The 14,319-nt window shown below is 37.1% G+C and overlaps 1 protein-coding gene across 1 annotated transcript in view; it reads left to right on the top strand.

Moving 5' to 3' along the window:
- Positions 1 to 13,454, top strand: part of EDEM1 (ER degradation enhancing alpha-mannosidase like protein 1) — a 20,959-nt gene extending 7,505 nt beyond the window's left edge. Inside the window, exons 3-12 of the mRNA XM_015828276.1 lie at positions 88 to 191; positions 1,449 to 1,620; positions 2,054 to 2,237; positions 4,157 to 4,331; positions 6,532 to 6,652; positions 7,447 to 7,617; positions 8,612 to 8,685; positions 9,880 to 9,976; positions 11,315 to 11,500; positions 13,010 to 13,454. Coding sequence (XP_015683762.1) covers positions 88 to 191; positions 1,449 to 1,620; positions 2,054 to 2,237; positions 4,157 to 4,331; positions 6,532 to 6,652; positions 7,447 to 7,617; positions 8,612 to 8,685; positions 9,880 to 9,976; positions 11,315 to 11,500; positions 13,010 to 13,099 — 1,374 coding nt within the window. The 3' untranslated portion in view covers positions 13,100 to 13,454. The remainder of the gene's footprint in view (positions 1 to 87; positions 192 to 1,448; positions 1,621 to 2,053; positions 2,238 to 4,156; positions 4,332 to 6,531; positions 6,653 to 7,446; positions 7,618 to 8,611; positions 8,686 to 9,879; positions 9,977 to 11,314; positions 11,501 to 13,009) is intronic.
- Positions 13,455 to 14,319: the final 865 nt, after the last annotated feature.

The following is a 14,319-nucleotide window of genomic DNA, read 5'->3' as shown; positions in this document are numbered from 1 at the left end:
TAAGTTTATTTTTCAAATTGAACAAACAGTTTGGTATAAAAATATGTGGAGAGTTTTTTCAGATCTTCTTTTTTGTTTTTCTTAAAGGTAATGGGAAATTCTTCAGAATTTCGGAAAGCAGTGAAGCTTGTGATAGACACAGTAACATTTGACACAGATTCAACTGTCCAAGTCTTTGAGGCAACAATTAGGTAGGATGTTGCTGAAATTTGACAGCACTGAATGTGAATAATACATTCAAGGAACCCTGAAACAAAATTTATTCTGCCTGCTGTCTAACTGATGAGATTCACATGATCAGTGTCATAAAATGATGATAAATGATAAAGCAATTCATATAGTTTAATAACTTGGGCTTATAATTAATAATTTATAAATTGTAATATAAGACTAGTTCTTTCAATGCAGCTGCTCATCAAAATCATAACAAAGTGTTGCTCTCCTATTTGGCTCAGTGTTCTCCAATAAGATGGTTCTACCCGGCAACTATGAAATGCAGGATTAAGGGACAAAATCAGAACTTTATGATTAAGAAACACTTAATCTTGTTTTGAATGGATTTAAATCTCCAAGAATGCATGGATTATATTCCTAAGTACTGAAGAACCTTGCTGATATTCTGCCTGAACTTTTACGTAATCTTTGAGAAATCTTGTAGAATGAGCAAGGGGAATGTAATTCTTACCTTCAAAAAGGTGATAAGGGAACTGGAGAAAAATTCTTGTAGATGAAATAATATCTGGGCCAGGTTTATAAGGAAGGCTTTAAACTGAATCCTGTAAGGATAGAAGTAGAAACCCTGAGATATGCACCACAGATAAACACTTTTATATTTCAGAAATTGAAAGCTGAAATATCATTTTTAAACCATTCTCACAAAAAAGGGAAAGTAAAAAAGAACATGGACTCAGAAGGCATGAACTGTGAATGGTACAATTTGTAAGACAAAATAATAAAAGGGGAGAGAAATTGCACTGTATGATAAAAATATTGATTCTCGGAAATATGCATTAATGAACGTGTAATGCTGTCAAGAGCACTTACATTACAAATAAGAGGAACAAATAAAAGCAATACTGTATTGTCTGTTATCACTTTCCCATCCAAGAAGTGAGTTCTTCCAAGACTAACTTGCAGTTCTTTCAAAAAGCTTTTTTTTTTGTAGCAATGGGAGATTTTAATTGTTCCAACAAGCTAGAGCCAGTTCTATCAAACAGTATCTTTCTAGGAGATTCTTGATTTGTTGACGCTCCTTCAGAGGTTGGAAAACTTTTTGGTTGTTTCTATTGCTTTATTATCTTATTGCTGCTTTGAGATCTACTGATATATAGACTATACATACTTTGTCTTACTGCTAATACATGTGATTATAATTTTGTTATTTCTGTTGCCATAATATACACATATATTGTCTCATTTAAAATAATAACTGATATAATTTCTTTTAGGGTTTTGGGAAGCCTGCTTTCAGCCCACATAATAATTACAGATGCCAGACAGCCTTTTGGTGATATGACTATTAAGGGATATGACGATGAACTGTTGCATATGGCTCATGACTTGGCAGTAAGGTTATTACCTGCTTTTGAGAATACCAAAACTGGAATTCCTTATCCAAGGGTATGTATAGAACAATTGCCAATTTTCAGGCAAAGGAAATTCAGTCTTTTAACCCAAGACGTAACGTGTTAAATATTGGAATTTAACTTTGTCTTTAAAAATGTTCTCTGTGTATACTTTTTCCTCTTAGCGTATCTACAAGCTTAAGCTGAATATGCCACTGCCATTTTTTAAAATATATTTTGGAAAGCAGATTCTGTAGTAGATATGCTGAATGAAATCCTGTTTCCTCAAAGATTTCTGTGTTCTGGTTTCTTGATGGCGAAATACTGACATGCTCTAGATATCCCTTTAAGATCCTTTCCCTGTGGAATATGATGCAAGTTTGTGACAGAGCACTGATGAAACCTCTGTCACTAATTTTGAAATTGCAAAAGAGTAATAGAGCTGCTTATTCCTTAGTAAGCTTGCTTATAAACCGTCATCTTTGCAGGTGAACTTAAAGACAGGAGTTCCTTCTGGGAGCAATAATGAGACTTGCACTGCAGGGGCTGGATCATTACTGGTGGAATTTGGAATTCTTAGTCGGCTTCTTGGGGATTCAACTTTTGAGTGGGTTGCCCGTCGAGCTGTAAAAGCCCTTTGGAACTTAAGGAGCAATGACACTGGATTATTAGGTACTTATCTTTTTCTCCTGGATATAATTTTTTTGGTTTGTGTTCTTGTTCTGATAGCTGATCCTCTGAATTCATATCGTTATGAGAATGGAATCCTTCACCATTGAATTAACTAGATCTCTAGACATTTCCAGTTATTTGGGAATATTTAACCATCACAGCATGTGCTCTCCTTACTCTTATCATTTATATTAGGTTGCAAATAGTTCTAATCAAATGGAACATCTAATCAAGTGGAACAAGTTCATTCCTGTGATTTGTATTTTCCATTTATTTGAGGAGTTTTGGTGCTGTATTTGAGAGTAATTTAGAAACACCTAAAATCCAGCATGCACTCTTCTTTTTTTAAAGCTCCAGAATTACATTACAGAAGTATATTTGTGGATTTATAGAACATGTATGTGTACTTGTTTGAATTGTGAGCCAATATGGTTATTAAGACTGAATCTGATGTTTTTATGAGTCTAATCTTTTCTAGAAAAATTAGATGAGTATCCATTATTTACAAAGGTAAGATAAAATGTTTACATTTAGATATAGTTCATATGTTGTGTGGACATTGAAAAATATAAGTTCATATTGCAATATTGGATACTTTAAAACATAGCATAGCTGAAAAACAACTCAAATGAGTCAACTTCTTTCTCTTATTTGACTTTTGTTGTTGAGAGGCATAAGTAAAAGTTATGTGTAAGTAAATATACTTCAAAAATTAATTTTTATACCTTATGCTAAAGCCTAAAAATTTCAAGATTTCTCTGTTTTTGTTGGAAATTTGAATTCAGAAAGAATCCTTGTTAGAATACATGCTTTTGAATACATTTGAATACTGAGTGATTAAGTAGCAGAAAATTCCATGAAAACGAAAAATATGCTCAACCTACTTGTCTTGGATTCAGAGTTTGTTAATGCTAACAAACCTTCAATATGATACTTCAAAGTAAAACATTTATTACAGAGTATGATTTGTACTTTTTCATATATGTGTAACCTGATTTATACTGTTGAGTTTTATTATGTACTGACCTTCGATGGCAATAAAAATATAATTACTTTTAGAAATACTCAGGGTAGGAAATCCTCTTTCTACTTAAACTATATCTAGTGTAATGACCCAGGGCCCCGAACGGAGGCAAAGCAGTCGGCTGGCAAGAGCAACAGTCTTTTAATCACTGCCAATGTTCATCCAAAAGCTCCCACATATGCTGGCACGAGTTCAAACAATACAGCCAGGGAAGTTTACATTGTTCTCAAGGCAAGACAGAAAACAAGAAAATGTAAAGAGTCCTTTTAACTCTCAACTTAACTGCAGACTGCAAGGAGAGATCAGGAATGTAGTCTGTGGTCGTGAAGCAGGAAACAAACTGGTCCGGAATACAAAGTGTCCAGGTTACAAGAGCACAAGTCACAACAATCTCAAGATCCCGCGTTTGTTCCCGGCAAATGCCCCACCTCACAGCGTCTCCTTAAATCCTAATCCCCAGGTGTGCCTTGTGGAGTGGGACGGGACGCTCTCCTCCCGTTGTTCCCTCCTCCTCTCTGCTCTCCTTGCTCTAGGATCAGGTGGAGGGGGAGGCTTGCTCCTCGCCCGAACTCTGCCTTCCCTGTTCCAAACCTGAAGGGCCCTGGCCTGCCTCAGCCTGCTCCTCCCTACAGTCCTCCGAAGCTACAGACACCCCCTCCTGGGCCTCAATAGAGAACTCCATGTCTTCCTAGGATGGAGGCATGACATCTAGAAAATAAAGAAACATGTGAAACAGTGAGAGTGTTTTCTCTCTCTTAAACACAGACTCATTTAACTAGCAGTATGCCAAATAAGAATTGCTTTTTTATGCTCCTTTGAGACTTGTTTAACTGGATTATGATTCAGTTATGTGCATTTACATTTAAATAATATTTGCCTTTCTCTTACTTCATAGGTAATGTTGTGAATATTCAAACTGGCCATTGGGTAGGAAAACAAAGTGGCTTAGGAGCAGGCTTAGATTCCTTCTATGAGTATCTTTTGAAATCGTACATCCTCTTTGGAGAAAAAGAAGATTTAGAGATGTTCAATGATGCTTATCGGAGTATTCAGAACCACTTAAGGCGAGGGTATGTGAATTATGCTATTTTAACTTATTAAAACACTGTTTAGAGAGCCAGTTTGATGCAGTGGCTAGTCCTGCCTTAGGTACGAACCCAGCTGGGTGGCTTTGAGCTAGTCACTCACATTTGGAAGAAGGTAATCGCAAACAACATGCAAAAATCTTGCCAAGAGAACTGTGAGGACTAGTCAAGTTACTAAGAGCCAACAATAATGATTTGAAGGCAATAAATAAGTCACTACTGAGTGACAGAAAATATGAAATGGATTGATTCCTTCATGTTATAGGTAGTCCTTAAGTTAACCTTTTGTTCAGTGACCAAAGGTACAGTGATATTGACTGAATGGTACTTATATCTAGTCTCCAAAATTATAGATGTTTTAAGCATTCCAGTGGTCACATGATCAAAATTTAGGTGCTTGGCAGCTGCTCACACTTGACAACCACAAAAGTGCTTCAACTCAGCCTCACCTGTCCATCTCCCCCATCTGTGCCTTTTTGGCCCCAACAATCTGTGTCCCCTGCCACCCTGTACTCTTCTGACCCCACTGATCTTTGTCATCTTCTTGCTCCCACTATTGACAAGATGGCCATCATGATCTTTTGCAAGGCAGCTGCTGGCCACCCAAGGCTTTCTTCTTGAGGTTGTACATGGTGGTTTCCTCAACAGATCTCAGGAAAAAGACCTCATGACCTATCACTGCCTCATTAAGGGCCAGATTAGGCATACCCCAGCAGGAGCAGGAATAAGAAGCTGGCAAAGGTCAGCTGGAGTGGGGGAGTACAAGGCAGCTGGGAACTTGGAATGGTGTGGGTGGCTGTAACTGGGCCTGGTTGGGGCTTCTTGAGGTGGCTGCAGCTTCAAACCATGTTACGCTGGAACCAGACTGAGTTGTCTACAGTTCCATGTCATGCTGCTTGGCTAGGTTGGTGCAGCTGCAGCTTCAGGTGACTCAGAGGCTTCTGGCAGGAGCCAAGAAACCACTGAGCTTCAGCATGGCAAACAGCCCAAGAGCCATGTGTTTCTGGACCGGTTTGCCTTCTTGCAAATGGTGGTGGTGGTTGTGGTGGGGAGGATAGGCAGTTGAGGGCGTTGCAGGGGAGGCAGTGCCTCAACTTGTAAGAACCAAAGTTCAGGTTGGGAGGGATCAGGCCAGGGACGGCTTGGATTGGGGTGGGCCCTCAGCTCATGACTGGTAGAATTGGGCTAGTTATGCCAGGATTGCTGCCTCAAAGTGATGCAATCACAAGACATTGAGGTTTATTATATTGCTAAGCAATGAAAATTCTGGTCCCAATTGCTGTGCTAACTCGAGCATTATTTGTATATTACTTCAGTCTTGGTTTCTGAAGAAAATGTATATATTTTAGAATATTTTTTTTAAAAAATTGTGAATTAACTTTTTCTTCCAAACCATATTTTTTTGCCCTTGCCTCTTATTGACATTACTTCCCTACAGTTTTCATAGACATATTACATAATATACGTAATAAAATGTAGCCCACAGTCAGATAAAATTGTCCATATTATATATATACGTAGGTGGTGTACTAATAAGGGTACTTATAATATTTAGTAAGTGTACTAATGTTTGTTGGGCTTTTAATTGTTCCCAATAATTTTTTGCCCTATATCAGGTTACAGTTAAGGTAAATCTCTGGGGTTGGAATGATACTGGATACTATTATACTGTATCTGTAATGCAACATAAACTTTGATTTTAATGATGCTCAATATTTATTACAATTTTTGATATCCCTGCATTGAGTGGTACAGAATTAAAAAAAATATCATTTGATAACTTCTTCAAATTATTGTATATGTATGCATGTTGATATAGTGCTTTGGGTTGATGTCCAGTTACCCAGTTTTCAGAATGGAAATTTAATATCTGTTAGGACTATTTATTACACTAATCACAATAATAGTAATTTAACTTGCCTGCCACCTGACTATCAATGATGCTGGGTGGCTCACACAAATCAAAGAAATTACAATCAAAATAATAAAACATAAAGATGAAGATAATAGTTAGCACTCACAATGAAAGGAGGTCTCTCATTCCTCCTGGGTGATATCTGGGTAATGTTATCTGTAAAGATTGCCTGCCATTTGATTATAGGAACTAAAGTTACGAATAATTCAAATAATTGTTCCTTGCTTCCCCTCAAATATTAATATGAAACATTGCAATCATTTTTCATAGGAGGGAAGCCTGCAATGAAGGTGAAGGAGACCCACCTCTTTATGTTAACGTTAATATGTTTAGTGGCCAACTAATGAATACCTGGATTGATTCTCTTCAAGCTTTTTTTCCTGGACTTCAGGTATTCTTTCTGTGGTGGAGAGAAAATAGGAAATTTGAAATATATGTATGGTAGTACATCAAGAATTCCCAATTGGTATGGAAGTGGCTGGGGATTGATTAGAATAGACTAAAAGCTTGTGTGGGGAAGAGAATCAGAAGCCCATTTCCTTACCTACTACTTCAAAGTCCAAGTTGTCCCTTGGGAATGTCCCACCAAATTCTTTAACTTTGGGGATGCTCCCACCAATGCAAATAAATCATGTTATTGCTTTGTTTATTTACATAAAGAAAACAGCATAGTGCAGTGGTGGCGAACCTATGGCACGCGTGCCAGAGGCGGCACTCTCTGTGGGCATGCGTGCCGTTGCCCCAGCAGAGTTCGCCAGAGTAGCGAGCATGTGGCGTTTGGAAGCGACAGGGCAGGAAGTGAGCGAGCAAGTGGCATTGGCCCCCTGGAGATGGTGAGGGACTGGCCCCGGTCACGCTCACCCAGTCTGCCGTGACCACTGCAGCCACGCCCACCCAGTGGGCCACACACCCCGTCCCCCCTGAGGGCACCACAATGCTGATGTAGCCCTGGCACTTTGCGATAAATAAGTGGGTTTTGGGTTGCAGTTTGGGCATTTGGTCTCTAAAAGGTTTGCCATCAGTGGCATAGTGGATGTCTCAAAGTGTCTGATGGGTACAGTGGTGTTTTCTTGCTTTAGGATGAGATAATTTCTGAGTCACAAGACTATTATGCATTCCATCTTAATAAAATCAGCAAGTATTAAATGTAATGTAGAAAGTTTTATTTTTGTCATTTTGCTTCAGGTTTTAATAGGTGATGTAGAAGATGCCATTTGCCTTCATGCATTTTATTATGCAATATGGAAACGATATGGTGCTCTTCCAGAGAGATACAATTGGCAGTTACAAGCACCCGATGTTCTCTTTTATCCTCTGAGGCCTGAATTAGTAGAATCTACATATCTCCTGTATCAGGTATTTAACTTTTTTTTTCAAAGCATGATTTTGAAATATAGTAAGTCCTTCATTAGATATAAAAGTCTGGCTTATTTTTTTCTGCTGAGATGTGACCTTTTGCACATTTTAGAATTGGTTCTCAGCTGCTGTTTTTTAAAAAATAAGGACTCAAGTCTTTGTTAGATCAGAGTAGACCAACACTTGAAAATAGTGTGTAGAGAATTAGAAAGCTAATTGTAGAAATTTCAGCATGAAGGCTTTCTGTACTGTTAGCTCTGTGATCTTTGGATTACACCCCTTTCCTTCCTGGTTACTGAAAGATGCTAGGGCAGTAACTGGAGGCTAAAGGTGGCTGAGGCAAATATATCCTTGAGTTACGGGGTTTGCCCTAACCTACTGCCCTAAAATAGAAGGTAGTGTAGATACTCAAGTGTGTGGCCCAACTATGTTGAATAATTGTCAACTAGTGTCCACTCTTCTTTTTTTTAGGGAAGATTGCTGAGCAGATTGCAGAAAGTCCTGGATTAGATGGATTATTTTTAGTTGAGATTCAGGCATGGATGTGAAGCTGAAACCATATTCTTTTGATTAACTTTAGTTGGACTAGGGCAGTGTGAATGCAACTCTTCTGATCCTTTTAGCTTTTTCAGTGGTTTTTGATACTACTATATCCTTTTGAACGCCCTTGAACTGAAAGGGTTGGAAGTGGGTAGCGTTCTTTTGCCAAAGATGTTCCAGTGAATCATTTTGGAGGCTGTGTTATGGTATTGTTTATAATCAGTTTGTGCAATTTTCTTGCACAAGCTGAATATATTCTATTGTTTTTTCAGCTTCTTTGAACAGTCTGCACTTCTTCGAATCATTTGGTGACATTCAGTTCTGGCCTCGGATTGCATTAGTTCAGATAGCTTGCTCTTGCACAGCCAAAATCAAACTTCAGTTTCTTTTATTTTTTAATGTTATTATTATCATATAGCATTGTTTCTTGCATTTATTTCCTTTCTTTCATTAGGCCACAAAGAACCCTTTTTATCTTCATGTAGGAATGGATATTCTTCAGAGTCTGGAGAAATATACTAAAGCAAAGTAAGTTTTTATTATAAATTACTAAATCCATACAAAACTGAACTGTGTTGCTGTGATATAATTCAAACATATAGGCCTTCTTAATGTTGACCTACAAATTGAGGTTGAAATCCCATTTGTGCTTGCATAAAATAAGTCCTATTAATTTAATGTTGAGTGAATAGAATTTCATAAGTGTTTTATTAGAAACACTAATAGTGCTTGGAAGTGTGTTTTCAAATAGTTCTAATCATCTAGCTCAGTGTTTCTCAACCTTGACAATTTTAAGGCATGTGGACTTCAACTCCCAGAATTCCACAGCCAGCAATGCTGGCTGTGGAATTCTGGGAGTTGAAGTCCACATGCCTTAAAATTGTCAAGGTTGAGAAACACTGAGCTAGCTATTCAATTATTGGTTGGTTGATTGATTGATTGATTGTATTTTGTTTTGTCTAATCAACATTCCTGAGGCAACTTGAATGTATAGAATAGATCAGTTGCATTGATTAAATTTTCCAGCTGTAACTTTGTGGCTAACTTTGGGCCCTTGGAAATAACTCTGGCTAGAAGTAGTTGACATGGCTGAGTAGGCTATTGCTGTTAATTGCTTTTGAAGCTGAGGAGAGTTCCATGAAAAGTTTAATTTGAAAACTTTTGTGAAAAAAAGTGTTTGAAGAAGAAATATTTTAGTCATACAGTACATAAACCAGTTTTTCCAGTTCTGATCTTCACCTCATAGGAAATAATTCTTCCTTTTTAAAATGTTGTCGAATATAACATGTAAATCTAGCAAACAGTACGTCCCTACACTGGGTTCCTGAACTATTAGGGTTGTTTGCAGCTACTTCTGATGCCTACATTTCACCAGAGAATATGAAGTTTTGTGAGATTTTTGTTCATTTTTTCCCAACTTGGCTAGAAAGTGTTGCTGCCACATAGAGTTGGATTTCTGGGAGAAACAAAATGATGTTTCAGTTGTTGCAGTATCTTTATTCTCAAAAGAGGCAATAATTCTGTTTCTTTTCTTTGTTGCTGTTGAATCTCAAGTCTGACTTTGTAAAATTATAGATTCAGAGGTAACTGGAGAAAAGCTATGCCACTCAAATTGCAAGCTCTTCATAAAATGACCAGCTTAATTCCTTAGACTTTTGCTATGTTTAAAATTATGATTGAAGCTAAAAAAGGAGATGAAAAACATTCAATTCTGTTTTTCAGATGTGGTTATGCTACTCTTCACCATGTTATAGAGAAATCCAAAGAAGATCGGATGGAAAGTTTTTTTCTCAGTGAAACATGTAAATATTTGTTTTTGGTATGTATCTTTATAGAAGCACTTTTTCTTTAAAACACACTTTATTTACTAGAACTGCAATTTGTAACATATTTTTGTTGTAGTAAAATAAATTGTAATATTTCTGTGTATTTTAAATATGTTGTTATTAAGATGGTAAACCAAGAATGTGCATCGTAAGTACTTTAAGGGAACTTTGCTGTGATGTACACTGTTACTTGATGTATAGTCCCTCCATTCAACAACCAGTGAACTACACAACTGATCAATGCCCTGTGCATCCCATATCTGAAACTGTATCCCAATTGCAGAGGATCCAGATAATTTGTTTTCTACAAGACCTCAACACCTGCCTTCTACCCATTTTCTCTAAAACCTTTCCTAAAAAGGGAAGGTTGACATGGTTGAATAGAGAGATGACTCTTCAAATAGGGACATACCTTCTAACGAATCCAGCAATCACAACATCCTTGCTGCCTGAAAAAAACACAGAGTGCAAGGATCCAAGTGGCTGAGATCACAGTGGAGAATTCTCTTCAACAGGTTCCTTGAAACCTGGTCACCTCGCAAGAATCTGCCTGAATTACTTACTTGACTTAGAATTATACTAACAATAATAATATAATAATATTTCAACATACTCATAAAGAATATATATCAAGTAATAGTGTATATCTATTTTTTTAGATTACTCCATAATATTTGATCCAATATTGGCACTATCTCTAGTGTTAATGTTTTTTTTTATAAAACCTCTGGGAAAAGTAAACTCTTTATTTGGGGGTGAGGTCCCATGAATATGAAGATACCTATATCTATTCTTAAGCTTAACAGTTGCTAAGGTTATTCTGCCCCAGAGGCTATAAAGTTCTGGATGGGACAAACCATGCTGCAGTGGAATCCCAGTAACAGCACAAACTGCTTGTTTGTCTAGAAAGCAGCTGGTTGTAACAAACTGAGAGCAGGAAGTGGCTTTGAAAATAGGTAGTTTCAGTACCTTCTCTCTCTCTGGGGAATATGCTGGCTCCTGTATTATGCATTGCATCTGCAGCCCTATCTTTTCACAGAGCAACCCAAAAAATCTTTGAAAGAACACTTGGAGGTAAAGAGCCATTTTGTATATTGTTTTTAACTCCAGTTTTTTTTATATTATTATTATTATTATTATTATTATTATTATTATTATTATTATTATTATTATTATTATTATTATTATTATTATTATTATTATTATTATTATTATGTTTTGATTTCCTACAGTCTCTGGAGTGAAGTGAGATATAAATATTGAAAAATAAATAATATTATTGCCACACTTGGGGTATTACATTTATACATTCTGAAATTCTTAAATTTCAGCTATTTGATGAAGAAAATCCTGTGCACAAATCAGGCAATAAGTACATGTTTACCACAGAAGGACACATAGTATCACTGGATAAGCGCCTTCGTGTTTCAGTAGGGCAGAATACCTCCCCTGAGCAGCAGAAGAAACCTGGAAAGATAAAGTCAAATGAACTAAAAGCAAACAATTCCATCTCTAATGTAAGTATAGGCCAGTATCTTACATACTTTGAATCTAGAAATTTGGTACAGCAGTTGTCTGACAAACCCTTTAATAGGCCTAAATATATTCTCTCTCTGCCATTGATCGGGCCAGAAACAGTGTGAAAGAGTTAGGATTAGAAAGAACAGGATAATAAAATCACAAATTGATGGAATTGTGAGGGTATACTTAAAACCTAGTTCTTCGCAGAATTAAGACAAGATAGTAGATCACCTAGTTCCATCTTTATCTGTACTATATATGGTGTTCAAGCCAGAGGGGTTTAGCGGTTAGACATCAACCAGAAGCTCATTGGTTGACTTGGAGCTAATCTTTCTAACCCACTTCACGAGGTAGTTATTGTAGGAAACGCTACATATTCTGCCTTGATTTTGTGAATAAAAAACACACTTCACCAAGGTGTGTTAAGTAAGTTATATGAATTAATTTTGCTTATTGGCCTAAGTAGGTTTTCCATTATTTTAGTGTACAAATTCAACACTGTGCATGCTTTGAGATTATTTAAGATTCTGGATATACAGCAGTCTTTTGCTCTTTTTAAAGTGACCCGAATTTTTTCACACTTGTGGAAATTTGCAAAAAGAGGCTGCTTTAATGAATAGCAAAGAAGAGGAGTATTTGCATGAAGGGGGAAGTACTCCTTTGGAATCATTCTTAAAGCATGCATAGTTCCAATATTTCCAATATTATTTCTGCTTGAAATACCTGCAGTATTCATGTTCATGGGGCAGTCTGAGCTACACAATCCTATCCTGAGGACTGTAGTTGCAAATCTCCAGTTTGCAAGATTGAAAGGGAGGCACTATGTATGTTCTCCCTATCTCTATTTTCATTAATTAATTTTCAATTACTATTCTTTTCTTTCACATTTTTTGGGAGTTCGACTCCCAATACAGTGCTCAAAACACTAAAGCAATTTTTTCCCTGACTAAAGTTAATATCTTAATGTAAATACAAAAAATGCATTCAGCTATTTTCTAGTTGGTTTTCAAATATAATTTTTGTTTAGCAAAGTGGGGAACACATACACTTTTCAGGAGAGAATATCTGTACAAGGGTAGGTATAAAGCAGATTAGTCAGGATGATATTGTATTCAACCAAATACATCCATGTTTAACTATTTTCTTTCTATATTGATATATAACTAATAAGCAGTACAGGTATATAGAATTGATTATTTGCTCTAGATCATTTCAGTTAAATAACATTTATTCCTTGTGAAAGTCAGAATAATTCATTTTGTGTTGTTTCAGAGGTAAACCTTTCAGTATTGTGGACTATTTTCCTGATCTATTTCTAAAGATGCAGGTTTCTAACCTGAAAACGTAAAATATCTGCACTTTTGTAAGTTTTGGACACAAAACCTAATGACAAGCAGTACTTGAGTGTCTTGACTTTTTTTAGGTAGATTCTTTTTGGTTTTGCCAAAGTGAACTTTAGAAAATGTAAATATCTCCAATTTCAACTTAAAAATCTCTATTTACAGTGTAACAGAGTACCAGATGAGAGAAGATACCTGCTGCCTTTGAAGAGCATTTATATGAGACAGATAGATCAGATGGTGGGTTTGATCTGAATAGCTGTGAAATAATCCTAAGAAGATGCAAGACAACATCTCATTAAAAGATTATGATCCTCTTGAACTACAAGGCTAACAGCAAATGCAGGTGCTTAATTAGTCACTCATTGGAATGAGAGTTTGATCTCATGTTGAAAAGAGCATTCCATGTTAGACTGCAGTTATTGTAACTGAAATGGAGTAAAACATGGCATAATGCAAACTTAAGATCTCATGCATCAAACTTCAGAGCTCATATTGCTGATAGTTAAAGTTAAGGTTGCATTAGTGGCTTGCACCTGAAATGGCGCCCTGCTATCACTTATTTGTCTCCCGAAAGAGAACATTGGGGAAAAACTTGCAATTTAAAATATATTTCTTTAAAAAAAAATGGTGGTCAGAGGAGGAAAAGGGAATGTGCAATTGCTNCGCAGGAAATATCCGGGCCCAAGTTGTCCGCTGCAAGGACACCCCGCCCACGGCAGCGCCGCCAAACCGCTTTCTATGCCGCTGGCGTCCCCGGGCTGGAGCCGTGAAAGCCGGTCCAGCAGAACCGGGCCGCGGAGGCCAAGCCTTGCTTACCAGCAACACTGGAGCTTCTCACGTCGACTGGTAGGTTTTCCGTGCCCCTCCGCTCGGACCGCCGGCTTCTTGCTACTGGGCTGTCTCCCTCCGGAACTGTTTCCCCCCCTCCCGTCTATGTCGACCCCTTAGTTCCTTAGTTGACCCGAGTATAAGCCGAGGGGGGCATTTTTCAGCCCCAAAAATGGGCTGAAAACCTCGGCTTATACTCGAGTATATACGGTACTTGACTTAGAATTATACTAACAATAATAATATAATAATATTTCAACATACTCATAAAGAATATATATCAAGTAATAGTGTATATCTATTTTTTTAGATTACTCCATAATACTTGATCCAATATTGGCACTATCTCTAGTGTTAATGTTTTTTTTATAAAACCTCTGGGAAAAGTAAACTCTTTATTTGGGGGTGAGGTCCCATGAATATGAAGATACCTATATCTATTCTTAAGCTTAACAGTTGCTAAGGTTATTCTGCCCCAGAGGCTATAAAGTTCTGGATGGGACAAACCATGCTGCAGTGAAATCCCAGTAACAGCACAAACTGCTTGTTTGTCTAGAAAGCAGCTGGTTGTAACAAACTGAGAGCAGGAAGTGGCTTTGAAAATAGGTAGTTTCAGTACCTTCTCTCTCTCTGGGGAATATGCT

Source organism: Protobothrops mucrosquamatus, unplaced genomic scaffold, assembly GCF_001527695.2.
Source record: "Protobothrops mucrosquamatus isolate PMUCROS unplaced genomic scaffold, P.Mucros_1.0 scaffold4369, whole genome shotgun sequence".
In the NCBI taxonomy this organism is placed as follows: Eukaryota; Metazoa; Chordata; class Lepidosauria; order Squamata; family Viperidae; genus Protobothrops; species Protobothrops mucrosquamatus.
This window is presented reverse-complemented; position numbering and strand designations above follow the sequence as displayed.